The sequence below is a fragment of the Ambystoma mexicanum genome, chromosome 3p (assembly GCF_040938575.1).
Source record: "Ambystoma mexicanum isolate Mex_15411 chromosome 3p, UKY_AmexF1_1, whole genome shotgun sequence".
NCBI classification, from domain to species: domain Eukaryota; kingdom Metazoa; phylum Chordata; class Amphibia; order Caudata; family Ambystomatidae; genus Ambystoma; species Ambystoma mexicanum.
In genome coordinates, this window is record NC_090925.1 from 783,640,014 (window position 1) to 783,666,619 (window position 26,606).

The 26,606-nt window shown below is 57.4% G+C and overlaps 2 protein-coding genes across 2 annotated transcripts; both read right to left on the reverse strand.

Moving 5' to 3' along the window:
- Nucleotides 1–2,537: 2,537 nt before the first annotated feature.
- Nucleotides 2,538–10,019, reverse strand: LOC138579966 (histone H3-like). The gene is made up of 2 exons (XM_069650191.1): nucleotides 9,621–10,019; nucleotides 2,538–2,948 (listed from the first exon to the last, which is right to left on the reverse strand). Exons 1-2 carry the CDS (start codon nucleotides 10,017–10,019, stop codon nucleotides 2,538–2,540), a joined length of 810 nt encoding a protein of 269 aa, XP_069506292.1.
- Nucleotides 10,020–16,689: 6,670 nt separating this feature from the next.
- LOC138579967 (histone H3-like) lies at nucleotides 16,690–24,181 on the reverse strand. The gene is made up of 2 exons (XM_069650192.1): nucleotides 23,783–24,181; nucleotides 16,690–17,100 (listed from the first exon to the last, which is right to left on the reverse strand). Exons 1-2 carry the CDS (start codon nucleotides 24,179–24,181, stop codon nucleotides 16,690–16,692), a joined length of 810 nt encoding a protein of 269 aa, XP_069506293.1.
- Nucleotides 24,182–26,606: the final 2,425 nt, after the last annotated feature.

The following is a 26,606-nucleotide window of genomic DNA, read 5'->3' on the forward strand; positions in this document are numbered from 1 at the left end:
CTCCTTTGCCGCGACCAGACATGTCCGCTTCTGCTGCTGCTCTGCTCGGCACAAGGGAGCTGGGGCTGTGTGTGTGGTGGCCGACGGGAACCGGCTGCTTATATGGACAGAGGGCGGGCCATGGGGGTGGGGGGTGGGGATCGCGCGGCAGGCGTCCGCTCCAGTGCGCACATGCGCAGCATTTCAAAATCAAAATGCCCGCGCTTTCCAGCCGTTACCCCGGCTGGCCTTTGCTGTCTCCGAACTCGGTAAAGGAGGAAAGCGCTTGATTGTCAGCCCTTTAATGTAGAAGCGTAGCTGCGCTTCTGAGACGGGGCGTGCACGAACACACACCACCCCTTCCTCCAATTAAGCCCTTTGTTCTCACTCCCACCCTATCCCTCTGTGACTCACAGTGCAGTGTGCCGCATTCGCGCCCTACTTTGCTCATGCACCCAGAAAGCTGCATGGGTATCGGCAGCATGCGATCAGCCTAAAGGGGTTCTGCGCAACTTGCGATGCAGCCCCTCTTTTTTGCGAAACAAACACATACTCTGTTGTAGTGTTTTTAAAAAAGTGGTGGCGCTGCTGTCAAGGTACTGAGCTCTTTGTCGGAGTGTGTGAGTGGCTCTTAAAAGAGCCTTTGTGTTTTGTTTTTGGGAGAGTGTGTAACTTGGGCTTGTTACTTGCTGGCTTTGCCCCCTGCTTTGTGGCCCTCGGTCTTCTTGGGCAGCAGCACGGCCTGGATGTTGGGCAGGACACCGCCCTGGGCAATGGTGACCTTGCCCAGCAGCTTGTTGAGCTCCTCGTCGTTGCGGATGGCGAGCTGAAGGTGTCTGGGGATGATGCGGGTCTTCTTGTTGTCCCGGGCGGCGTTGCCGGCCAGCTCGAGGATCTCAGCAGTCAGGTACTCGAGCACGGCAGCCAGATAGACGGGGGCTCCGGCTCCCACCCGCTCACCGTAGTTCCCCTTCCGCAGCAGCCTGTGCACACGGCCTACTGGGAACTGCAAGCCTGCCCGGGAGGAGCGAGTCTTTGCCTTAGCACGGGCCTTCCCTCCTTGCTTTCCTCGTCCAGACATGATGCGTTAAGTGGGCGCTCGCTCGTCCAAAGGGAAAGTAATGCCCTGAGCGCGGGAGGGCCGGTATATAAAGACACGGTGGAGCTCTCTCATTGGACAAAACCTAGGCTCTGTGTGAACATCCATTGGAGGGGGAGTCTACTCCTGCCAACCAATCAGAGCTCTGTGCCGGGCACTCAGACACGGAAGGGCTGCAGAACCAAACGGGCCAATGGCGAGCAGGGACTGGCAGCAGCCGATTAAGCACAGGCAGCCTACAAAAGAGAGGGGCCGGGCGCGGTTACGTACTCATTTCTCCCGCTCCTCACAGCGTGAACGTCCGCCGCAGACCATGCCTGAGCCAGCCAAGTCCGCCCCAGCGCCCAAGAAGGGCTCCAAGAAAGCGCTCTCCAAGCCGCCCAAGAAGGACGGGAAGAAGCGCAAGAGGTGCAGGAAGGAAAGCTATGCCATTTACATCTACAAGGTGATGAAGCAGGTGCACCCTGACACCGGCATCTCTTCCAAGGCCATGGGCATCATGAACTCGTTTGTCAATGACATCTTCGAGCGCATCGCCGGGGAAGCCTCCCGCCTGGCTCACTACAACAAGCGCAGCACCATCACCTCCAGGGAGATCCAGACCGCAGTGCGACTCCTGCTGCCAGGCGAGCTGGCCAAGCACGCTGTGTCCGAGGGCACCAAGGCCGTCACCAAGTACACCAGCGCCAAGTGAGGCCACAGCTCCCAGCACCAAAAAAAGAAAAAACCCAAAGGCTCTTTTAAGAGCCGCTCACCACCTCCACTCAAGAGCTCGCATGCTTTGCCTAGCTAGCCCTGCTTTATTCCATCGCCCGGAAAACATAAGGGCAATGATCTCCAATAGGGACCTCGGGGTCGGCGCAAGGAGTCGCGCACCCTACTTGACACGTTCGCTGGGCCGGGAGGGGGAAAACTCTGGGGGCACAGCTAAATGCACAGTACAGGCGATGTAAGGCAGCACTGCCAGGGAAGCGCTCGGGGGCGGCGGGCGGAGAACCGACCATTAGCACACAGCGCTTAGAAGCGGTTGGATTCCAGCATCAGGGCAGGCGTTATAGAAACGTGTGTGTGTGTGGGGCGGTGGTGTTAAGAGCTGGCTGTGCTCTGGCTAAAAGGCACGCAAGCCATCACATAAAATCCTACCGCCACAAGCGCACGAGTTGAAAGCAACCCGAAGGCGAGGTAAACTGGTCGCCAAAGCGCCCTGACAGGCATTTTTTGGGAATGGGGTGCTGCGTCGACTTGGACGCCAGCTGCAGCGCGTTTCGTTCAACACCTGCCAAGACAGGCAGGGGCAATTGGAGCGTTTGCATGATTGCCTTGGGTTTGAGAGAAGGCCATGCCGCCTGTGGGGTGAAGAGAGGCACCACAAGAGGCAGAGTTGAGCAGCTCTCGTGTGTGACAATGTGTTGGCTCTTAAAAGAGCCTTTGTGGTGGTGGGTCGTGCTGACGGTGCCCCTCAGGCCCTCTCGCCTCGGATGCGGCGGGCCAGCTGGATGTCCTTGGGCATAATGGTCACTCTCTTGGCGTGAATGGCGCACAGGTTGGTGTCCTCAAAGAGCCCCACCAGGTAGGACTCGCTGGCTTCCTGCAGGGCCATGACGGCTGAGCTCTGGAAGCGCAGGTCAGTCTTGAAGTCCTGTGCGATCTCCCGCACCAGGCGCTGGAAGGGCAGTTTGCGGATGAGCAGCTCGGTAGATTTCTGGTAGCGCCGGATCTCCCTGAGGGCCACGGTGCCCGGCCGGTAGCGGTGAGGTTTCTTGACACCGCCAGTGGCTGGGGCGCTCTTGCGGGCAGCTTTGGTGGCCAGCTGCTTGCGGGGCGCCTTGCCTCCGGTGGACTTGCGGGCGGTCTGCTTCGTACGGGCCATGGCAACCTTGCCTGCACGACTTGCTTCCTCTCTACTGCCGACGGCGCAATGGTCTGTGACGGACGCAGAGCGCGCGGGCTGATGTAGACACAGCTCCGCTCCGATTGGCTGGGACAATACCAGGAAACTGGTTTGAAAAAGCCCGCCACACTCAGTGACGAGCCCGAGGCAGAACGTTGGCCTGTTGAAAGGCTGGCGCGCGCGCACGCACAGACCAGGAGGGCTATGATCGGACAGCCAATCTGAGGTTTTCCAGTTATTCCCAAATTCCGCTTTTGAATGACAGCGGGCGCGCGCGTGTGTGTGCGCGTGTGTGCGTGTCTTCTCTCTCTCTCTCTCTCTCTCTCTCTCTCTCTCTCTGGGGGGGGGTTTATTCATTTTATTTAGGTGGCCATTTTGTATGGCATGGCAAGTGGCGGCGTGGGGCCACTTCAGAGTAGGGGTTTGTGAAGCACCCAGCAAGCAAGTACAGAAACGAAAGCGGGCAGGGCCCCGGAAAGATAAGAAAGGAGCCTCCATAGAAGTAGGTGGTTGCAGGAAAAGTTAAGAGTGGTTCTAACTAGCAACCACCTTCTCTTGACTCCCCCACCGGACACCCGCAGAACAACCAAGCGCACCCGATGGCAAGGCTCTCGCGTTTCCGGGGTCCATGAGTGGGAAAGCCACCCAGTCCTGTCTTTGATTGGAATTCTGGGACCTGTAGTGCATCTACATTTGAAACAGGGAAGAAAAATCAACAAGACCCACAATCCAGAGGGGGGTTAAGACAGGACTGGGTGGCCTTCTCACGCCTTGGCCACTGGAAACTTGAGAGTTCCGCTCATGCACTGCTTACATCTCTCTGCCTCTCTCTCACATGCTCTCTCTGTGGCTGCTTTCACCACACGGTAGCTAGGCCGGACACTACCGACTGCCTTTGGGCCAGCGGCATGGCAAAGGTGAGTCAAAGCACCGGTATCACCAGCGCACGCTCTCCCCAGTCTCGGACCCGATCGGTCGATTTAACTTTGCCTTTCTGGGACTTGTACAGCTGGTTGCATGAGGGTGGGGGGTGGGGAGGGGTGCAGGGGGTGGGGGCTCCGGGGCTAGAAGCGCCAGAATGCAAAGTTAAAACCGGGACTGCACCAGCATCCCCAGAATGGAATTATTATTGTTATGGTATTTATTGAGCGCGGACCAGGCTTCGAGAAGCAACGGAGCGTGCTTTACAGAGAAATGCAACAACACAGATCCACAACAGAGCGCTTTACCGAGGCATGCAACAGTGCAGATGCATAACAGAGTGCTTTTCAGAGGTCAAAGCGGAACAGATGTACTGCAGGGGGTAGGATACGGAGGGTGGCACAGCTGTACAGGGTGGCAGGGAGGAGAGAGGCGGGCGTCGCCTAGAGAGCCGGGTGGTGCGACGTGAAGGCCTAGGTATTGAGGGGGAGATACTCCTTGAAGAGGTGCGTCTTGAATTCTTTTCTGAATTGTAGGAGCGTGTGGGTCAAGTCTGACGCCGACGGGGAGGAGGTTGCGTAGGCAGAGAAGGCTTGCTTTCTGGTCCTTTCCTTTTTGCAGTGGCAGATTTCAAGCCTGCGGGTGTCCTGTCTTCCGGTGGTGCGTTTTCTGTTGGGTTTCTCGGCGAGGTAGCTGGGTGACTTGAGGGCGACTGCCTTATAGATGATGCGGCAAGACGTGAAGGTGATTCGTGCGTGCAGTGGGAGCCGGTGAAGGTCGATGGAGGGAGGGGTGATGTGGTACCGGCGTAGAGCCATGATGAAGCGTGTGGCTTCGCGTAGGACACTTCTCTGGGGCACAAGGGAGGGCGACGGGAGGCCTTTTCGAGGAGGGCGTTGCCCCCATCCAGGTGGGATAGGACCCAGTGCTTGAACGGTGGATCTAAAGCTGTCCGGAGGAATATTGTTGGCCTGCGAAATAACTCCTGTCCTATAACCTACTAATCCTGCCCTGCATTAACGCCAACCAAGGACCAGAGAAATGAGCTTGATGTGACTACATTGGTGCGAGGTAGCTCCTGCCCTATATCGAATTATCCTGCTTAATATCCTCTCCTGCAACCAATCATAAACCGCAACCAGTGAAACCGGGCCCCTGAGATGCAGTGTGCTGAGCCTAAAATGAATGACCCTCTGCCCGAGCAAACATATCTTACTCGGCTCCTAGCTGTGAATCTACCTGGGAGTGCAGCTACCACGAAACACGAGAATGTAATCCTGGAACAGTGGCCCCGCCCCGTAAGAACAAAACATCCACTCCAGTCACTCACCTCTCCTATCACTATGCTCACTCTCTACTTTACACCAACGCACAACAGAGCGCAGCTATACCCCTCGATCAATTTCGGCCTTGCTGCTCACATACGTACTATACCCCACGGAAAGAACGGCCTAGCTGCACACATAAGCGTCCTACACAGGGCTAATGCTGCCAGAATGCTGTCTCGGAGACCAACCACCAGACTGGACACATTCAACTGATCTCTCAATACCACCGCACCTAATGCTAGGATGCAGCTACCATCAGGCAATCGCATCAGCTGCTCACATATTGAGTGCACCCAAGCACCCGACTCTCTCGACTGACCTTGCCTACGGTCCCCAAGGGCGTTCAACCTACACGCGCTTTGAGATCATACCAAGGATATATAGAGCGCTGTGTAAACGCCACATAACAATGACAATGTAGGATGTTGGCCCGACTGACCGGATGGCTGGAGGGAGAGAAAAGGGAGCTGGGCCGGCCTCCCCCAAGGAGAGGCCAGTAGCGAGTGGAGCCATTGCCATGCTCCTGGCTGTCTCGGGGCCCAGCAGAGGCTCCTGGCCCTCTCAGGGCCCAGCAGAGAGTGGAGCAAAGGAGGCCCGCACCTGGCTCTCTCAGGGCCCAGCAGAGAGTTGCGACCGCGCTCAGCAGAGGGTGGAGCAAGGACCGCGCTCCGGGCTGGCCCCTAGGCCCCGAACGGCCAGGTTCTATAGGCAGGAAAATGGGGCTGACCTACAGGCACTCGTAACTCAGAGTGTGCTGTGACCCCTGGCGTCTCGGGCAACAGTGCACCGGGCGACACGAGAGCCCTCGAGGCCTGCTCAGAGGCTTATGGGGATGGCTAGAGGGGTGTGTGCGTGTCCCCCGCTTGGCCTGCAGCTGGGTACTTCTGGGAGTTATCAGCATAATCCCGCCTTTCCCAGCCATCCCCACCTAGGCCGCAGTACCTTCTGCCGTTAAAAGAGGGCATCGGGGAGCTCTTTGCTTTCTCATGAGTGCCTGCGTCAGGTTACCAGAAGGGAAGAGAGATTTGGGGGGCAGGGAGGGAGGGAGGGGGCTTCCCATCTGTAAGGGTCTATGTATTCTCATGTAGGTACACTTTGACCTGAAACAAAGAGCCATCAAGTGGAATTCTAAAGTGGGCTTGGTTTCTTTTGGCGCATTGCCCCATTTACATTTAAATGGGCGCACGCACAACAGGGCTGTTGGTATTTTGGCCCACGGGACCTTGGGTGGCACTGCCGCACAGGTCCACTGCACTGGGCGGGGAAGCAGGGGGGTGGGCTGGGTTCAGCCTTCCAAGAATGCACGGTTCCGTGCGATAATATCCCCGCAAAAATGCCGGCATACAAGAATGGCGCCTTTTATTTGCGGCGCTTTTACCCCATAGAACCTGTGGGGGACACCCCCGCAACCCCCATATTTTTTTAATACCATAAAAAATGTCGCCTACGCTGGGGATAATATTAGCCCGATACCGAATTCGCAGCGCAAAAGAGCAGCTCTGTTGTTGATGGTGTGGGCGGCTCTTAAAAGAGCCTTTGGATTTGCGCTGTGGTGGGTGTTCCTCAACCCCCGAATCCATAGAGAGTGCGTCCCTGGCGCTTCAGGGCATAGACCACATCCATGGCGGTGACCGTCTTCCTCTTGGCGTGCTCAGTGTAGGTGACGGCGTCCCGGATCACGTTTTCCAGGAAGACCTTGAGCGCACCGCGGGTCTCCTCGTAGATGAGGCCGGAGATGCGCTTGACTCCGCCACGGCGGGCCAGGCGGCGGATGGCGGGCTTGGTAATGCCCTGGATGTTGTCTCGGAGCACTTTCCTGTGCCTCTTGGCGCCGCCCTTGCCGAGACCTTTCCCTCCTTTGCCGCGACCAGACATGTCCGCTTCTGCTGCTGCTCTGCTCGGCACAAGGGAGCTGGGGCTGTGTGTGTGGTGGCCGACGGGAACCGGCTGCTTATATGGACAGAGGGCGGGCCATGGGGGTGGGGGGTGGGGATCGCGCGGCAGGCGTCCGCTCCAGTGCGCACATGCGCAGCATTTCAAAATCAAAATGCCCGCGCTTTCCAGCCGTTACCCCGGCTGGCCTTTGCTGTCTCCGAACTCGGTAAAGGAGGAAAGCGCTTGATTGTCAGCCCTTTAATGTAGAAGCGTAGCTGCGCTTCTGAGACGGGGCGTGCACGAACACACACCACCCCTTCCTCCAATTAAGCCCTTTGTTCTCACTCCCACCCTATCCCTCTGTGACTCACAGTGCAGTGTGCCGCATTCGCGCCCTACTTTGCTCATGCACCCAGAAAGCTGCATGGGTATCGGCAGCATGCGATCAGCCTAAAGGGGTTCTGCGCAACTTGCGATGCAGCCCCTCTTTTTTGCGAAACAAACACATACTCTGTTGTAGTGTTTTTAAAAAAGTGGTGGCGCTGCTGTCAAGGTACTGAGCTCTTTGTCGGAGTGTGTGAGTGGCTCTTAAAAGAGCCTTTGTGTTTTGTTTTTGGGAGAGTGTGTAACTTGGGCTTGTTACTTGCTGGCTTTGCCCCCTGCTTTGTGGCCCTCGGTCTTCTTGGGCAGCAGCACGGCCTGGATGTTGGGCAGGACACCGCCCTGGGCAATGGTGACCTTGCCCAGCAGCTTGTTGAGCTCCTCGTCGTTGCGGATGGCGAGCTGAAGGTGTCTGGGGATGATGCGGGTCTTCTTGTTGTCCCGGGCGGCGTTGCCGGCCAGCTCGAGGATCTCAGCAGTCAGGTACTCGAGCACGGCAGCCAGATAGACGGGGGCTCCGGCTCCCACCCGCTCACCGTAGTTCCCCTTCCGCAGCAGCCTGTGCACACGGCCTACTGGGAACTGCAAGCCTGCCCGGGAGGAGCGAGTCTTTGCCTTAGCACGGGCCTTCTCTCCTTGCTTTCCTCGTCCAGACATGATGCGTTAAGTGGGCGCTCGCTCGTCCAAAGGGAAAGTAATGCCCTGAGCGCGGGAGGGCCGGTATATAAAGACACGGTGGAGCTCTCTCATTGGACAAAACCTAGGCTCTGTGTGAACATCCATTGGAGGGGGAGTCTACTCCTGCCAACCAATCAGAGCTCTGTGCCGGGCACTCAGACACGGAAGGGCTGCAGAACCAAACGGGCCAATGGCGAGCAGGGACTGGCAGCAGCCGATTAAGCACAGGCAGCCTACAAAAGAGAGGGGCCGGGCGCGGTTACGTACTCATTTCTCCCGCTCCTCACAGCGTGAACGTCCGCCGCAGACCATGCCTGAGCCAGCCAAGTCCGCCCCAGCGCCCAAGAAGGGCTCCAAGAAAGCGCTCTCCAAGCCGCCCAAGAAGGACGGGAAGAAGCGCAAGAGGTGCAGGAAGGAAAGCTATGCCATTTACATCTACAAGGTGATGAAGCAGGTGCACCCTGACACCGGCATCTCTTCCAAGGCCATGGGCATCATGAACTCGTTTGTCAATGACATCTTCGAGCGCATCGCCGGGGAAGCCTCCCGCCTGGCTCACTACAACAAGCGCAGCACCATCACCTCCAGGGAGATCCAGACCGCAGTGCGACTCCTGCTGCCAGGCGAGCTGGCCAAGCACGCTGTGTCCGAGGGCACCAAGGCCGTCACCAAGTACACCAGCGCCAAGTGAGGCCACAGCTCCCAGCACCAAAAAAAGAAAAAACCCAAAGGCTCTTTTAAGAGCCGCTCACCACCTCCACTCAAGAGCTCGCATGCTTTGCCTAGCTAGCCCTGCTTTATTCCATCGCCCGGAAAACATAAGGGCAATGATCTCCAATAGGGACCTCGGGGTCGGCGCAAGGAGTCGCGCACCCTACTTGACACGTTCGCTGGGCCGGGAGGGGGAAAACTCTGGGGGCACAGCTAAATGCACAGTACAGGCGATGTAAGGCAGCACTGCCAGGGAAGCGCTCGGGGGCGGCGGGCGGAGAACCGACCATTAGCACACAGCGCTTAGAAGCGGTTGGATTCCAGCATCAGGGCAGGCGTTATAGAAACGTGTGTGTGTGTGGGGCGGTGGTGTTAAGAGCTGGCTGTGCTCTGGCTAAAAGGCACGCAAGCCATCACATAAAATCCTACCGCCACAAGCGCACGAGTTGAAAGCAACCCGAAGGCGAGGTAAACTGGTCGCCAAAGCGCCCTGACAGGCATTTTTTGGGAATGGGGTGCTGCGTCGACTTGGACGCCAGCTGCAGCGCGTTTCGTTCAACACCTGCCAAGACAGGCAGGGGCAATTGGAGCGTTTGCATGATTGCCTTGGGTTTGAGAGAAGGCCATGCCGCCTGTGGGGTGAAGAGAGGCACCACAAGAGGCAGAGTTGAGCAGCTCTCGTGTGTGACAATGTGTTGGCTCTTAAAAGAGCCTTTGTGGTGGTGGGTCGTGCTGACGGTGCCCCTCAGGCCCTCTCGCCTCGGATGCGGCGGGCCAGCTGGATGTCCTTGGGCATAATGGTCACTCTCTTGGCGTGAATGGCGCACAGGTTGGTGTCCTCAAAGAGCCCCACCAGGTAGGACTCGCTGGCTTCCTGCAGGGCCATGACGGCTGAGCTCTGGAAGCGCAGGTCAGTCTTGAAGTCCTGTGCGATCTCCCGCACCAGGCGCTGGAAGGGCAGTTTGCGGATGAGCAGCTCGGTAGATTTCTGGTAGCGCCGGATCTCCCTGAGGGCCACGGTGCCCGGCCGGTAGCGGTGAGGTTTCTTGACACCGCCAGTGGCTGGGGCGCTCTTGCGGGCAGCTTTGGTGGCCAGCTGCTTGCGGGGCGCCTTGCCTCCGGTGGACTTGCGGGCGGTCTGCTTCGTACGGGCCATGGCAACCTTGCCTGCGCGACTTGCTTCCTCTCTACTGCCGACGGCGCAATGGTCTGTGACGGACGCAGAGCGCGCGGGCTGATGTAGACACAGCTCCGCTCCGATTGGCTGGGACAATACCAGGAAACTGGTTTGAAAAAGCCCGCCACACTCAGTGACGAGCCCGAGGCAGAACGTTGGCCTGTTGAAAGGCTGGCGCGCGCGCACGCACAGACCAGGAGGGCTATGATCGGACAGCCAATCTGAGGTTTTCCAGTTATTCCCAAATTCCGCTTTTGAATGACAGCGGGCGCGCGCGTGTGTGTGCGCGTGTGTGCGTGTCTTCTCTCTCTCTCTCTCTCTCTCTCTCTCTCTCTCTCTGGGGGGGGGTTTATTCATTTTATTTAGGTGGCCATTTTGTATGGCACGGCAAGTGGCGGCGTGGGGCCACTTCAGAGTAGGGGTTTGTGAAGCACCCAGCAAGCAAGTACAGAAACGAAAGCGGGCAGGGCCCCGGAAAGATAAGAAAGGAGCCTCCATAGAAGTAGGTGGTTGCAGGAAAAGTTAAGAGTGGTTCTAACTAGCAACCACCTTCTCTTGACTCCCCCACCGGACACCCGCAGAACAACCAAGCGCACCCGATGGCAAGGCTCTCGCGTTTCCGGGGTCCATGAGTGGGAAAGCCACCCAGTCCTGTCTTTGATTGGAATTCTGGGACCTGTAGTGCATCTACATTTGAAACAGGGAAGAAAAATCAACAAGACCCACAATCCAGAGGGGGGTTAAGACAGGACTGGGTGGCCTTCTCACGCCTTGGCCACTGGAAACTTGAGAGTTCCGCTCATGCACTGCTTACATCTCTCTGCCTCTCTCTCACATGCTCTCTCTGTGGCTGCTTTCACCACACGGTAGCTAGGCCGGACACTACCGACTGCCTTTGGGCCAGCGGCATGGCAAAGGTGAGTCAAAGCACCGGTATCACCAGCGCACGCTCTCCCCAGTCTCGGACCCGATCGGTCGATTTAACTTTGCCTTTCTGGGACTTGTACAGCTGGTTGCATGAGGGTGGGGGGTGGGGAGGGGTGCAGGGGGTGGGGGCTCCGGGGCTAGAAGCGCCAGAATGCAAAGTTAAAACCGGGACTGCACCAGCATCCCCAGAATGGAATTATTATTGTTATGGTATTTATTGAGCGCGGACCAGGCTTCGAGAAGCAACGGAGCGTGCTTTACAGAGAAATGCAACAACACAGATCCACAACAGAGCGCTTTACCGAGGCATGCAACAGTGCAGATGCATAACAGAGTGCTTTTCAGAGGTCAAAGCGGAACAGATGTACTGCAGGGGGTAGGATACGGAGGGTGGCACAGCTGTACAGGGTGGCAGGGAGGAGAGAGGCGGGCGTCGCCTAGAGAGCCGGGTGGTGCGACGTGAAGGCCTAGGTATTGAGGGGGAGATACTCCTTGAAGAGGTGCGTCTTGAATTCTTTTCTGAATTGTAGGAGCGTGTGGGTCAAGTCTGACGCCGACGGGGAGGAGGTTGCGTAGGCAGAGAAGGCTTGCTTTCTGGTCCTTTCCTTTTTGCAGTGGCAGATTTCAAGCCTGCGGGTGTCCTGTCTTCCGGTGGTGCGTTTTCTGTTGGGTTTCTCGGCGAGGTAGCTGGGTGACTTGAGGGCGACTGCCTTATAGATGATGCGGCAAGACGTGAAGGTGATTCGTGCGTGCAGTGGGAGCCGGTGAAGGTCGATGGAGGGAGGGGTGATGTGGTACCGGCGTAGAGCCATGATGAAGCGTGTGGCTTCGCGTAGGACACTTCTCTGGGGCACAAGGGAGGGCGACGGGAGGCCTTTTCGAGGAGGGCGTTGCCCCCATCCAGGTGGGATAGGACCCAGTGCTTGAACGGTGGATCTAAAGCTGTCCGGAGGAATATTGTTGGCCTGCGAAATAACTCCTGTCCTATAACCTACTAATCCTGCCCTGCATTAACGCCAACCAAGGACCAGAGAAATGAGCTTGATGTGACTACATTGGTGCGAGGTAGCTCCTGCCCTATATCGAATTATCCTGCTTAATATCCTCTCCTGCAACCAATCATAAACCGCAACCAGTGAAACCGGGCCCCTGAGATGCAGTGTGCTGAGCCTAAAATGAATGACCCTCTGCCCGAGCAAACATATCTTACTCGGCTCCTAGCTGTGAATCTACCTGGGAGTGCAGCTACCACGAAACACGAGAATGTAATCCTGGAACAGTGGCCCCGCCCCGTAAGAACAAAACATCCACTCCAGTCACTCACCTCTCCTATCACTATGCTCACTCTCTACTTTACACCAACGCACAACAGAGCGCAGCTATACCCCTCGATCAATTTCGGCCTTGCTGCTCACATACGTACTATACCCCACGGAAAGAACGGCCTAGCTGCACACATAAGCGTCCTACACAGGGCTAATGCTGCCAGAATGCTGTCTCGGAGACCAACCACCAGACTGGACACATTCAACTGATCTCTCAATACCACCGCACCTAATGCTAGGATGCAGCTACCATCAGGCAATCGCATCAGCTGCTCACATATTGAGTGCACCCAAGCACCCGACTCTCTCGACTGACCTTGCCTACGGTCCCCAAGGGCGTTCAACCTACACGCGCTTTGAGATCATACCAAGGATATATAGAGCGCTGTGTAAACGCCACATAACAATGACAATGTAGGATGTTGGCCCGACTGACCGGATGGCTGGAGGGAGAGAAAAGGGAGCTGGGCCGGCCTCCCCCAAGGAGAGGCCAGTAGCGAGTGGAGCCATTGCCATGCTCCTGGCTGTCTCGGGGCCCAGCAGAGGCTCCTGGCCCTCTCAGGGCCCAGCAGAGAGTGGAGCAAAGGAGGCCCGCACCTGGCTCTCTCAGGGCCCAGCAGAGAGTTGCGACCGCGCTCAGCAGAGGGTGGAGCAAGGACCGCGCTCCGGGCTGGCCCCTAGGCCCCGAACGGCCACGAACGGCCAGGTTCTATAGGCAGGAAAATGGGGCTGACCTACAGGCACTCGTAACTCAGAGTGTGCTGTGACCCCTGGCGTCTCGGGCAACAGTGCACCGGGCGACACGAGAGCCCTCGAGGCCTGCTCAGAGGCTTATGGGGATGGCTAGAGGGGTGTGTGCGTGTCCCCCGCTTGGCCTGCAGCTGGGTACTTCTGGGAGTTATCAGCATAATCCCGCCTTTCCCAGCCATCCCCACCTAGGCCGCAGTACCTTCTGCCGTTAAAAGAGGGCATCGGGGAGCTCTTTGCTTTCTCATGAGTGCCTGCGTCAGGTTACCAGAAGGGAAGAGAGATTTGGGGGGCAGGGAGGGAGGGAGGGGGCTTCCCATCTGTAAGGGTCTATGTATTCTCATGTAGGTACACTTTGACCTGAAACAAAGAGCCATCAAGTGGAATTCTAAAGTGGGCTTGGTTTCTTTTGGCGCATTGCCCCATTTACATTTAAATGGGCGCACGCACAACAGGGCTGTTGGTATTTTGGCCCACGGGACCTTGGGTGGCACTGCCGCACAGGTCCACTGCACTGGGCGGGGAAGCAGGGGGGTGGGCTGGGTTCAGCCTTCCAAGAATGCACGGTTCCGTGCGATAATATCCCCGCAAAAATGCCGGCATACAAGAATGGCGCCTTTTATTTGCGGCGCTTTTACCCCATAGAACCTGTGGGGGACACCCCCGCAACCCCCATATTTTTTTAATACCATAAAAAATGTCGCCTACGCTGGGGATAATATTAGCCCGATACCGAATTCGCAGCGCAAAAGAGCAGCTCTGTTGTTGATGGTGTGGGCGGCTCTTAAAAGAGCCTTTGGATTTGCGCTGTGGTGGGTGTTCCTCAACCCCCGAATCCATAGAGAGTGCGTCCCTGGCGCTTCAGGGCATAGACCACATCCATGGCGGTGACCGTCTTCCTCTTGGCGTGCTCAGTGTAGGTGACGGCGTCCCGGATCACGTTTTCCAGGAAGACCTTGAGCACACCGCGGGTCTCCTCGTAGATGAGGCCGGAGATGCGCTTGACTCCGCCACGGCGGGCCAGGCGGCGGATGGCGGGCTTGGTAATGCCCTGGATGTTGTCTCGGAGCACTTTCCTGTGCCTCTTGGCGCCGCCCTTGCCGAGACCTTTCCCTCCTTTGCCGCGACCAGACATGTCCGCTTCTGCTGCTGCTCTGCTCGGCACAAGGGAGCTGGGGCTGTGTGTGTGGTGGCCGACGGGAACCGGCTGCTTATATGGACAGAGGGCGGGCCATGGGGGTGGGGGGTGGGGATCGCGCGGCAGGCGTCCGCTCCAGTGCGCACATGCGCAGCATTTCAAAATCAAAATGCCCGCGCTTTCCAGCCGTTACCCCGGCTGGCCTTTGCTGTCTCCGAACTCGGTAAAGGAGGAAAGCGCTTGATTGTCAGCCCTTTAATGTAGAAGCGTAGCTGCGCTTCTGAGACGGGGCGTGCACGAACACACACCACCCCTTCCTCCAATTAAGCCCTTTGTTCTCACTCCCACCCTATCCCTCTGTGACTCACAGTGCAGTGTGCCGCATTCGCGCCCTACTTTGCTCATGCACCCAGAAAGCTGCATGGGTATCGGCAGCATGCGATCAGCCTAAAGGGGTTCTGCGCAACTTGCGATGCAGCCCCTCTTTTTTGCGAAACAAACACATACTCTGTTGTAGTGTTTTTAAAAAAGTGGTGGCGCTGCTGTCAAGGTACTGAGCTCTTTGTCGGAGTGTGTGAGTGGCTCTTAAAAGAGCCTTTGTGTTTTGTTTTTGGGAGAGTGTGTAACTTGGGCTTGTTACTTGCTGGCTTTGCCCCCTGCTTTGTGGCCCTCGGTCTTCTTGGGCAGCAGCACGGCCTGGATGTTGGGCAGGACACCGCCCTGGGCAATGGTGACCTTGCCCAGCAGCTTGTTGAGCTCCTCGTCGTTGCGGATGGCGAGCTGAAGGTGTCTGGGGATGATGCGGGTCTTCTTGTTGTCCCGGGCGGCGTTGCCGGCCAGCTCGAGGATCTCAGCAGTCAGGTACTCGAGCACGGCAGCCAGATAGACGGGGGCTCCGGCTCCCACCCGCTCACCGTAGTTCCCCTTCCGCAGCAGCCTGTGCACACGGCCTACTGGGAACTGCAAGCCTGCCCGGGAGGAGCGAGTCTTTGCCTTAGCACGGGCCTTCCCTCCTTGCTTTCCTCGTCCAGACATGATGCGTTAAGTGGGCGCTCGCTCGTCCAAAGGGAAAGTAATGCCCTGAGCGCGGGAGGGCCGGTATATAAAGACACGGTGGAGCTCTCTCATTGGACAAAACCTAGGCTCTGTGTGAACATCCATTGGAGGGGGAGTCTACTCCTGCCAACCAATCAGAGCTCTGTGCCGGGCACTCAGACACGGAAGGGCTGCAGAACCAAACGGGCCAATGGCGAGCAGGGACTGGCAGCAGCCGATTAAGCACAGGCAGCCTACAAAAGAGAGGGGCCGGGCGCGGTTACGTACTCATTTCTCCCGCTCCTCACAGCGTGAACGTCCGCCGCAGACCATGCCTGAGCCAGCCAAGTCCGCCCCAGCGCCCAAGAAGGGCTCCAAGAAAGCGCTCTCCAAGCCGCCCAAGAAGGACGGGAAGAAGCGCAAGAGGTGCAGGAAGGAAAGCTATGCCATTTACATCTACAAGGTGATGAAGCAGGTGCACCCTGACACCGGCATCTCTTCCAAGGCCATGGGCATCATGAACTCGTTTGTCAATGACATCTTCGAGCGCATCGCCGGGGAAGCCTCCCGCCTGGCTCACTACAACAAGCGCAGCACCATCACCTCCAGGGAGATCCAGACCGCAGTGCGACTCCTGCTGCCAGGCGAGCTGGCCAAGCACGCTGTGTCCGAGGGCACCAAGGCCGTCACCAAGTACACCAGCGCCAAGTGAGGCCACAGCTCCCAGCACCAAAAAAAGAAAAAACCCAAAGGCTCTTTTAAGAGCCGCTCACCACCTCCACTCAAGAGCTCGCATGCTTTGCCTAGCTAGCCCTGCTTTATTCCATCGCCCGGAAAACATAAGGGCAATGATCTCCAATAGGGACCTCGGGGTCGGCGCAAGGAGTCGCGCACCCTACTTGACACGTTCGCTGGGCCGGGAGGGGGAAAACTCTGGGGGCACAGCTAAATGCACAGTACAGGCGATGTAAGGCAGCACTGCCAGGGAAGCGCTCGGGGGCGGCGGGCGGAGAACCGACCATTAGCACACAGCGCTTAGAAGCGGTTGGATTCCAGCATCAGGGCAGGCGTTATAGAAACGTGTGTGTGTGTGGGGCGGTGGTGTTAAGAGCTGGCTGTGCTCTGGCTAAAAGGCACGCAAGCCATCACATAAAATCCTACCGCCACAAGCGCACGAGTTGAAAGCAACCCGAAGGCGAGGTAAACTGGTCGCCAAAGCGCCCTGACAGGCATTTTTTGGGAATGGGGTGCTGCGTCGACTTGGACGCCAGCTGCAGCGCGTTTCGTTCAACACCTGCCAAGACAGGCAGGGGCAATTGGAGCGTTTGCATGATTGCCTTGGGTTTGAGAGAAGGCCATGCCGCCTGTGGGGTGAAGAGAGGCACCACAAGAGGCAGAGTTGAGCAGCTCTCGTGTGTGACAATGTGTTGGCTCTTAAAAGAGCCTTTGTGGTGGTGGGTCGTGCTGACGGTGCCCCTCAGGCCCTCTCGCCTCGGATGCGGCGGGCCAGCTGGATGTCCTTGGGCATAATGGTCACTCTCTTGGCGTGAATGGCGCACAGGTTGGTGTCCTCAAAGAGCCCCACCAGGTAGGACTCGCTGGCTTCCTGCAGGGCCATGACGGCTGAGCTCTGGAAGCGCAGGTCAGTCTTGAAGTCCTGTGCGATCTCCCGCACCAGGCGCTGGAAGGGCAGTTTGCGGATGAGCAGCTCGGTAGATTTCTGGTAGCGCCGGATCTCCCTGAGGGCCACGGTGCCCGGCCGGTAGCGGTGAGGTTTCTTGACACCGCCAGTGGCTGGGGCGCTCTTGCGGGCAGCTTTGGTGGCCAGCTGCTTGCGGGGCGCCTTGCCTCCGGTGGACTTGCGGGCGGTCTGCTTCGTACGGGCCATGGCAACCTTGCCTGCGCGACTTGCTTCCTCTCTACTGCCGACGGCGCAATGGTCTGTGACGGACGCAGAGCGCGCGGGCTGATGTAGACACAGCTCCGCTCCGATTGGCTGGGACAATACCAGGAAACTGGTTTGAAAAAGCCCGCCACACTCAGTGACGAGCCCGAGGCAGAACGTTGGCCTGTTGAAAGGCTGGCGCGCGCGCACGCACAGACCAGGAGGGCTATGATCGGACAGCCAATCTGAGGTTTTCCAGTTATTCCCAAATTCCGCTTTTGAATGACAGCGGGCGCGCGCGTGTGTGTGCGCGTGTGTGCGTGTCTTCTCTCTCTCTCTCTCTCTCTCTCTCTCTCTCTCTCTGGGGGGGGGTTTATTCATTTTATTTAGGTGGCCATTTTGTATGGCACGGCAAGTGGCGGCGTGGGGCCACTTCAGAGTAGGGGTTTGTGAAGCACCCAGCAAGCAAGTACAGAAACGAAAGCGGGCAGGGCCCCGGAAAGATAAGAAAGGAGCCTCCATAGAAGTAGGTGGTTGCAGGAAAAGTTAAGAGTGGTTCTAACTAGCAACCACCTTCTCTTGACTCCCCCACCGGACACCCGCAGAACAACCAAGCGCACCCGATGGCAAGGCTCTCGCGTTTCCGGGGTCCATGAGTGGGAAAGCCACCCAGTCCTGTCTTTGATTGGAATTCTGGGACCTGTAGTGCATCTACATTTGAAACAGGGAAGAAAAATCAACAAGACCCACAATCCAGAGGGGGGTTAAGACAGGACTGGGTGGCCTTCTCACGCCTTGGCCACTGGAAACTTGAGAGTTCCGCTCATGCACTGCTTACATCTCTCTGCCTCTCTCTCACATGCTCTCTCTGTGGCTGCTTTCACCACACGGTAGCTAGGCCGGACACTACCGACTGCCTTTGGGCCAGCGGCATGGCAAAGGTGAGTCAAAGCACCGGTATCACCAGCGCACGCTCTCCCCAGTCTCGGACCCGATCGGTCGATTTAACTTTGCCTTTCTGGGACTTGTACAGCTGGTTGCATGAGGGTGGGGGGTGGGGAGGGGTGCAGGGGGTGGGGGCTCCGGGGCTAGAAGCGCCAGAATGCAAAGTTAAAACCGGGACTGCACCAGCATCCCCAGAATGGAATTATTATTGTTATGGTATTTATTGAGCGCGGACCAGGCTTCGAGAAGCAACGGAGCGTGCTTTACAGAGAAATGCAACAACACAGATCCACAACAGAGCGCTTTACCGAGGCATGCAACAGTGCAGATGCATAACAGAGTGCTTTTCAGAGGTCAAAGCGGAACAGATGTACTGCAGGGGGTAGGATACGGAGGGTGGCACAGCTGTACAGGGTGGCAGGGAGGAGAGAGGCGGGCGTCGCCTAGAGAGCCGGGTGGTGCGACGTGAAGGCCTAGGTATTGAGGGGGAGATACTCCTTGAAGAGGTGCGTCTTGAATTCTTTTCTGAATTGTAGGAGCGTGTGGGTCAAGTCTGACGCCGACGGGGAGGAGGTTGCGTAGGCAGAGAAGGCTTGCTTTCTGGTCCTTTCCTTTTTGCAGTGGCAGATTTCAAGCCTGCGGGTGTCCTGTCTTCCGGTGGTGCGTTTTCTGTTGGGTTTCTCGGCGAGGTAGCTGGGTGACTTGAGGGCGACTGCCTTATAGATGATGCGGCAAGACGTGAAGGTGATTCGTGCGTGCAGTGGGAGCCGGTGAAGGTCGATGGAGGGAGGGGTGATGTGGTACCGGCGTAGAGCCATGATGAAGCGTGTGGCTTCGCGTAGGACACTTCTCTGGGGCACAAGGGAGGGCGACGGGAGGCCTTTTCGAGGAGGGCGTTGCCCCCATCCAGGTGGGATAGGACCCAGTGCTTGAACGGTGGATCTAAAGCTGTCCGGAGGAATATTGTTGGCCTGCGAAATAACTCCTGTCCTATAACCTACTAATCCTGCCCTGCATTAACGCCAACCAAGGACCAGAGAAATGAGCTTGATGTGACTACATTGGTGCGAGGTAGCTCCTGCCCTATATCGAATTATCCTGCTTAATATCCTCTCCTGCAACCAATCATAAACCGCAACCAGTGAAACCGGGCCCCTGAGATGCAGTGTGCTGAGCCTAAAATGAATGACCCTCTGCCCGAGCAAACATATCTTACTCGGCTCCTAGCTGTGAATCTACCTGGGAGTGCAGCTACCACGAAACACGAGAATGTAATCCTGGAACAGTGGCCCCGCCCCGTAAGAACAAAACATCCACTCCAGTCACTCACCTCTCCTATCACTATGCTCACTCTCTACTTTACACCAACGCACAACAGAGCGCAGCTATACCCCTCGATCAATTTCGGCCTTGCTGCTCACATACGTACTATACCCCACGGAAAGAACGGCCTAGCTGCACACATAAGCGTCCTACACAGGGCTAATGCTGCCAGAATGCTGTCTCGGAGACCAACCACCAGACTGGACACATTCAACTGATCTCTCAATACCACCGCACCTAATGCTAGGATGCAGCTACCATCAGGCAATCGCATCAGCTGCTCACATATTGAGTGCACCCAAGCACCCGACTCTCTCGACTGACCTTGCCTACGGTCCCCAAGGGCGTTCAACCTACACGCGCTTTGAGATCATACCAAGGATATATAGAGCGCTGTGTAAACGCCACATAACAATGACAATGTAGGATGTTGGCCCGACTGACCGGATGGCTGGAGGGAGAGAAAAGGGAGCTGGGCCGGCCTCCCCCAAGGAGAGGCCAGTAGCGAGTGGAGCCATTGCCATGCTCCTGGCTGTCTCGGGGCCCAGCAGAGGCTCCTGGCCCTCTCAGGGCCCAGCAGAGAGTGGAGCAAAGGAGGCCCGCACCTGGCTCTCTCAGGGCCCAGCAGAGAGTTGCGACCGCGCTCAGCAGAGGGTGGAGCAAGGACCGCGCTCCGGGCTGGCCCCTAGGCCCCGAACGGCCACGAACGGCCAGGTTCTATAGGCAGGAAAATGGGGCTGACCTACAGGCACTCGTAACTCAGAGTGTGCTGTGACCCCTGGCGTCTCGGGCAACAGTGCACCGGGCGACACGAGAGCCCTCGAGGCCTGCTCAGAGGCTTATGGGGATGGCTAGAGGGGTGTGTGCGTGTCCCCCGCTTGGCCTGCAGCTGGGTACTTCTGGGAGTTATCAGCATAATCCCGCCTTTCCCAGCCATCCCCACCTAGGCCGCAGTACCTTCTGCCGTTAAAAGAGGGCATCGGGGAGCTCTTTGCTTTCTCATGAGTGCCTGCGTCAGGTTACCAGAAGGGAAGAGAGATTTGGGGGGCAGGGAGGGAGGGAGGGGGCTTCCCATCTGTAAGGGTCTATGTATTCTCATGTAGGTACACTTTGACCTGAAACAAAGAGCCATCAAGTGGAATTCTAAAGTGGGCTTGGTTTCTTTTGGCGCATTGCCCCATTTACATTTAAATGGGCGCACGCACAACAGGGCTGTTGGTATTTTGGCCCACGGGACCTTGGGTGGCACTGCCGCACAGGTCCACTGCACTGGGCGGGGAAGCAGGGGGGTGGGCTGGGTTCAGCCTTCCAAGAATGCACGGTTCCGTGCGATAATATCCCCGCAAAAATGCCGGCATACAAGAATGGCGCCTTTTATTTGCGGCGCTTTTACCCCATAGAACCTGTGGGGGACACCCCCGCAACCCCCATATTTTTTTAATACCATAAAAAATGTCGCCTACGCTGGGGATAATATTAGCCCGATACCGAATTCGCAGCGCAAAAGAGCAGCTCTGTTGTTGATGGTGTGGGCGGCTCTTAAAAGAGCCTTTGGATTTGCGCTGTGGTGGGTGTTCCTCAACCCCCGAATCCATAGAGAGTGCGTCCCTGGCGCTTCAGGGCATAGACCACATCCATGGCGGTGACCATCTTCCTCTTGGCGTGCTCAGTGTAGGTGACGGCGTCCCGGATCACGTTTTCCAGGAAGACCTTGAGCACACCGCGGGTCTCCTCGTAGATGAGGCCGGAGATGCGCTTGACTCCGCCACGGCGGGCCAGGCGGCGGATGGCGGGCTTGGTAATGCCCTGGATGTTGTCTCGGAGCACTTTCCTGTGCCTCTTGGCGCCGCCCTTGCCGAGACCTTTCCCTCCTTTGCCGCGACCAGACATGTCCGCTTCTGCTGCTGCTCTGCTCGGCACAAGGGAGCTGGGGCTGTGTGTGGGGTGGCCGACGGGAACCGGCTGCTTATATGGACAGAGGGCGGGCCATGGGGGTGGGGGGTGGGGATCGCGCGGCAGGCGTCCGCTCCAGTGCGCACATGCGCAGCATTTCAAAATCAAAATGCCCGCGCTTTCCAGCCGTTACCCCGGCTGGCCTTTGCTGTCTCCGAACTCGGTAAAGGAGGAAAGCGCTTGATTGTCAGCCCTTTAATGTAGAAGCGTAGCTGCGCTTCTGAGACGGGGCGTGCACGAACACACACCACCCCTTCCTCCAATTAAGCCCTTTGTTCTCACTCCCACCCTATCCCTCTGTGACTCACAGTGCAGTGTGCCGCATTCGCGCCCTACTTTGCTCATGCACCCAGAAAGCTGCATGGGTATCGGCAGCATGCGATCAGCCTAAAGGGGTTCTGCGCAACTTGCGATGCAGCCCCTCTTTTTTGCGAAACAAACACATACTCTGTTGTAGTGTTTTTAAAAAAGTGGTGGCGCTGCTGTCAAGGTACTGAGCTCTTTGTCGGAGTGTGTGAGTGGCTCTTAAAAGAGCCTTTGTGTTTTGTTTTTGGGAGAGTGTGTAACTTGGGCTTGTTACTTGCTGGCTTTGCCCCCTGCTTTGTGGCCCTCAGTCTTCTTGGGCAGCAGCACGGCCTGGATGTTGGGCAGGACACCGCCCTGGGCAATGGTGACCTTGCCCAGCAGCTTGTTGAGCTCCTCGTCGTTGCGGATGGCGAGCTGAAGGTGTCTGGGGATGATGCGGGTCTTCTTGTTGTCCCGGGCGGCGTTGCCGGCCAGCTCGAGGATCTCAGCAGTCAGGTACTCGAGCACGGCAGCCAGATAGACGGGGGCTCCGGCTCCCACCCGCTCACCGTAGTTCCCCTTCCGCAGCAGCCTGTGCACACGGCCTACTGGGAACTGCAAGCCTGCCCGGGAGGAGCGAGTCTTTGCCTTAGCACGGGCCTTCCCTCCTTGCTTTCCTCGTCCAGACATGATGCGTTAAGTGGGCGCTCGCTCGTCCAAAGGGAAAGTAATGCCCTGAGCGCGGGAGGGCCGGTATATAAAGACACGGTGGAGCTCTCTCATTGGACAAAACCTAGGCTCTGTGTGAACATCCATTGGAGGGGGAGTCTACTCCTGCCAACCAATCAGAGCTCTGTGCCGGGCACTCAGACACGGAAGGGCTGCAGAACCAAACGGGCCAATGGCGAGCAGGGACTGGCAGCAGCCGATTAAGCACAGGCAGCCTACAAAAGAGAGGGGCCGGGCGCGGTTACGTACTCATTTCTCCCGCTCCTCACAGCGTGAACGTCCGCCGCAGACCATGCCTGAGCCAGCCAAGTCCGCCCCAGCGCCCAAGAAGGGCTCCAAGAAAGCGCTCTCCAAGCCGCCCAAGAAGGACGGGAAGAAGCGCAAGAGGTGCAGGAAGGAAAGCTATGCCATTTACATCTACAAGGTGATGAAGCAGGTGCACCCTGACACCGGCATCTCTTCCAAGGCCATGGGCATCATGAACTCGTTTGTCAATGACATCTTCGAGCGCATCGCCGGGGAAGCCTCCCGCCTGGCTCACTACAACAAGCGCAGCACCATCACCTCCAGGGAGATCCAGACCGCAGTGCGACTCCTGCTGCCAGGCGAGCTGGCCAAGCACGCTGTGTCCGAGGGCACCAAGGCCGTCACCAAGTACACCAGCGCCAAGTGAGGCCACAGCTCCCAGCACCAAAAAAAGAAAAAACCCAAAGGCTCTTTTAAGAGCCGCTCACCACCTCCACTCAAGAGCTCGCATGCTTTGCCTAGCTAGCCCTGCTTTATTCCATCGCCCGGAAAACATAAGGGCAATGATCTCCAATAGGGACCTCGGGGTCGGCGCAAGGAGTCGCGCACCCTACTTGACACGTTCGCTGGGCCGGGAGGGGGAAAACTCTGGGGGCACAGCTAAATGCACAGTACAGGCGATGTAAGGCAGCACTGCCAGGGAAGCGCTCGGGGGCGGCGGGCGGAGAACCGACCATTAGCACACAGCGCTTAGAAGCGGTTGGATTCCAGCATCAGGGCAGGCGTTATAGAAACGTGTGTGTGTGTGGGGCGGTGGTGTTAAGAGCTGGCTGTGCTCTGGCTAAAAGGCACGCAAGCCATCACATAAAATCCTACCGCCACAAGCGCACGAGTTGAAAGCAACCCGAAGGCGAGGTAAACTGGTCGCCAAAGCGCCCTGACAGGCATTTTTTGGGAATGGGGTGCTGCGTCGACTTGGACGCCAGCTGCAGCGCGTTTCGTTCAACACCTGCCAAGACAGGCAGGGGCAATTGGAGCGTTTGCATGATTGCCTTGGGTTTGAGAGAAGGCCATGCCGCCTGTGGGGTGAAGAGAGGCACCACAAGAGGCAGAGTTGAGCAGCTCTCGTGTGTGACAATGTGTTGGCTCTTAAAAGAGCCTTTGTGGTGGTGGGTCGTGCTGACGGTGCCCCTCAGGCCCTCTCGCCTCGGATGCGGCGGGCCAGCTGGATGTCCTTGGGCATAATGGTCACTCTCTTGGCGTGAATGGCGCACAGGTTGGTGTCCTCAAAGAGCCCCACCAGGTAGGACTCGCTGGCTTCCTGCAGGGCCATGACGGCTGAGCTCTGGAAGCGCAGGTCAGTCTTGAAGTCCTGTGCGATCTCCCGCACCAGGCGCTGGAAGGGCAGTTTGCGGATGAGCAGCTCGGTAGATTTCTGGTAGCGCCGGATCTCCCTGAGGGCCACGGTGCCCGGCCGGTAGCGGTGAGGTTTCTTGACACCGCCAGTGGCTGGGGCGCTCTTGCGGGCAGCTTTGGTGGCCAGCTGCTTGCGGGGCGCCTTGCCTCCGGTGGACTTGCGGGCGGTCTGCTTCGTACGGGCCATGGCAACCTTGCCTGCGCGACTTGCTTCCTCTCTACTGCCGACGGCGCAATGGTCTGTGACGGACGCAGAGCGCGCGGGCTGATGTAGACACAGCTCCGCTCCGATTGGCTGGGACAATACCAGGAAACTGGTTTGAAAAAGCCCGCCACACTCAGTGACGAGCCCGAGGCAGAACGTTGGCCTGTTGAAAGGCTGGCGCGCGCGCACGCACAGACCAGGAGGGCTATGATCGGACAGCCAATCTGAGGTTTTCCAGTTATTCCCAAATTCCGCTTTTGAATGACAGCGGGCGCGCGCGTGTGTGTGCGCGTGTGTGCGTGTCTTCTCTCTCTCTCTCTCTCTCTCTCTCTCTCTCTCTCTGGGGGGGGGTTTATTCATTTTATTTAGGTGGCCATTTTGTATGGCACGGCAAGTGGCGGCGTGGGGCCACTTCAGAGTAGGGGTTTGTGAAGCACCCAGCAAGCAAGTACAGAAACGAAAGCGGGCAGGGCCCCGGAAAGATAAGAAAGGAGCCTCCATAGAAGTAGGTGGTTGCAGGAAAAGTTAAGAGTGGTTCTAACTAGCAACCACCTTCTCTTGACTCCCCCACCGGACACCCGCAGAACAACCAAGCGCACCCGATGGCAAGGCTCTCGCGTTTCCGGGGTCCATGAGTGGGAAAGCCACCCAGTCCTGTCTTTGATTGGAATTCTGGGACCTGTAGTGCATCTACATTTGAAACAGGGAAGAAAAATCAACAAGACCCACAATCCAGAGGGGGGTTAAGACAGGACTGGGTGGCCTTCTCACGCCTTGGCCACTGGAAACTTGAGAGTTCCGCTCATGCACTGCTTACATCTCTCTGCCTCTCTCTCACATGCTCTCTCTGTGGCTGCTTTCACCACACGGTAGCTAGGCCGGACACTACCGACTGCCTTTGGGCCAGCGGCATGGCAAAGGTGAGTCAAAGCACCGGTATCACCAGCGCACGCTCTCCCCAGTCTCGGACCCGATCGGTCGATTTAACTTTGCCTTTCTGGGACTTGTACAGCTGGTTGCATGAGGGTGGGGGGTGGGGAGGGGTGCAGGGGGTGGGGGCTCCGGGGCTAGAAGCGCCAGAATGCAAAGTTAAAACCGGGACTGCACCAGCATCCCCAGAATGGAATTATTATTGTTATGGTATTTATTGAGCGCGGACCAGGCTTCGAGAAGCAACGGAGCGTGCTTTACAGAGAAATGCAACAACACAGATCCACAACAGAGCGCTTTACCGAGGCATGCAACAGTGCAGATGCATAACAGAGTGCTTTTCAGAGGTCAAAGCGGAACAGATGTACTGCAGGGGGTAGGATACGGAGGGTGGCACAGCTGTACAGGGTGGCAGGGAGGAGAGAGGCGGGCGTCGCCTAGAGAGCCGGGTGGTGCGACGTGAAGGCCTAGGTATTGAGGGGGAGATACTCCTTGAAGAGGTGCGTCTTGAATTCTTTTCTGAATTGTAGGAGCGTGTGGGTCAAGTCTGACGCCGACGGGGAGGAGGTTGCGTAGGCAGAGAAGGCTTGCTTTCTGGTCCTTTCCTTTTTGCAGTGGCAGATTTCAAGCCTGCGGGTGTCCTGTCTTCCGGTGGTGCGTTTTCTGTTGGGTTTCTCGGCGAGGTAGCTGGGTGACTTGAGGGCGACTGCCTTATAGATGATGCGGCAAGACGTGAAGGTGATTCGTGCGTGCAGTGGGAGCCGGTGAAGGTCGATGGAGGGAGGGGTGATGTGGTACCGGCGTAGAGCCATGATGAAGCGTGTGGCTTCGCGTAGGACACTTCTCTGGGGCACAAGGGAGGGCGACGGGAGGCCTTTTCGAGGAGGGCGTTGCCCCCATCCAGGTGGGATAGGACCCAGTGCTTGAACGGTGGATCTAAAGCTGTCCGGAGGAATATTGTTGGCCTGCGAAATAACTCCTGTCCTATAACCTACTAATCCTGCCCTGCATTAACGCCAACCAAGGACCAGAGAAATGAGCTTGATGTGACTACATTGGTGCGAGGTAGCTCCTGCCCTATATCGAATTATCCTGCTTAATATCCTCTCCTGCAACCAATCATAAACCGCAACCAGTGAAACCGGGCCCCTGAGATGCAGTGTGCTGAGCCTAAAATGAATGACCCTCTGCCCGAGCAAACATATCTTACTCGGCTCCTAGCTGTGAATCTACCTGGGAGTGCAGCTACCACGAAACACGAGAATGTAATCCTGGAACAGTGGCCCCGCCCCGTAAGAACAAAACATCCACTCCAGTCACTCACCTCTCCTATCACTATGCTCACTCTCTACTTTACACCAACGCACAACAGAGCGCAGCTATACCCCTCGATCAATTTCGGCCTTGCTGCTCACATACGTACTATACCCCACGGAAAGAACGGCCTAGCTGCACACATAAGCGTCCTACACAGGGC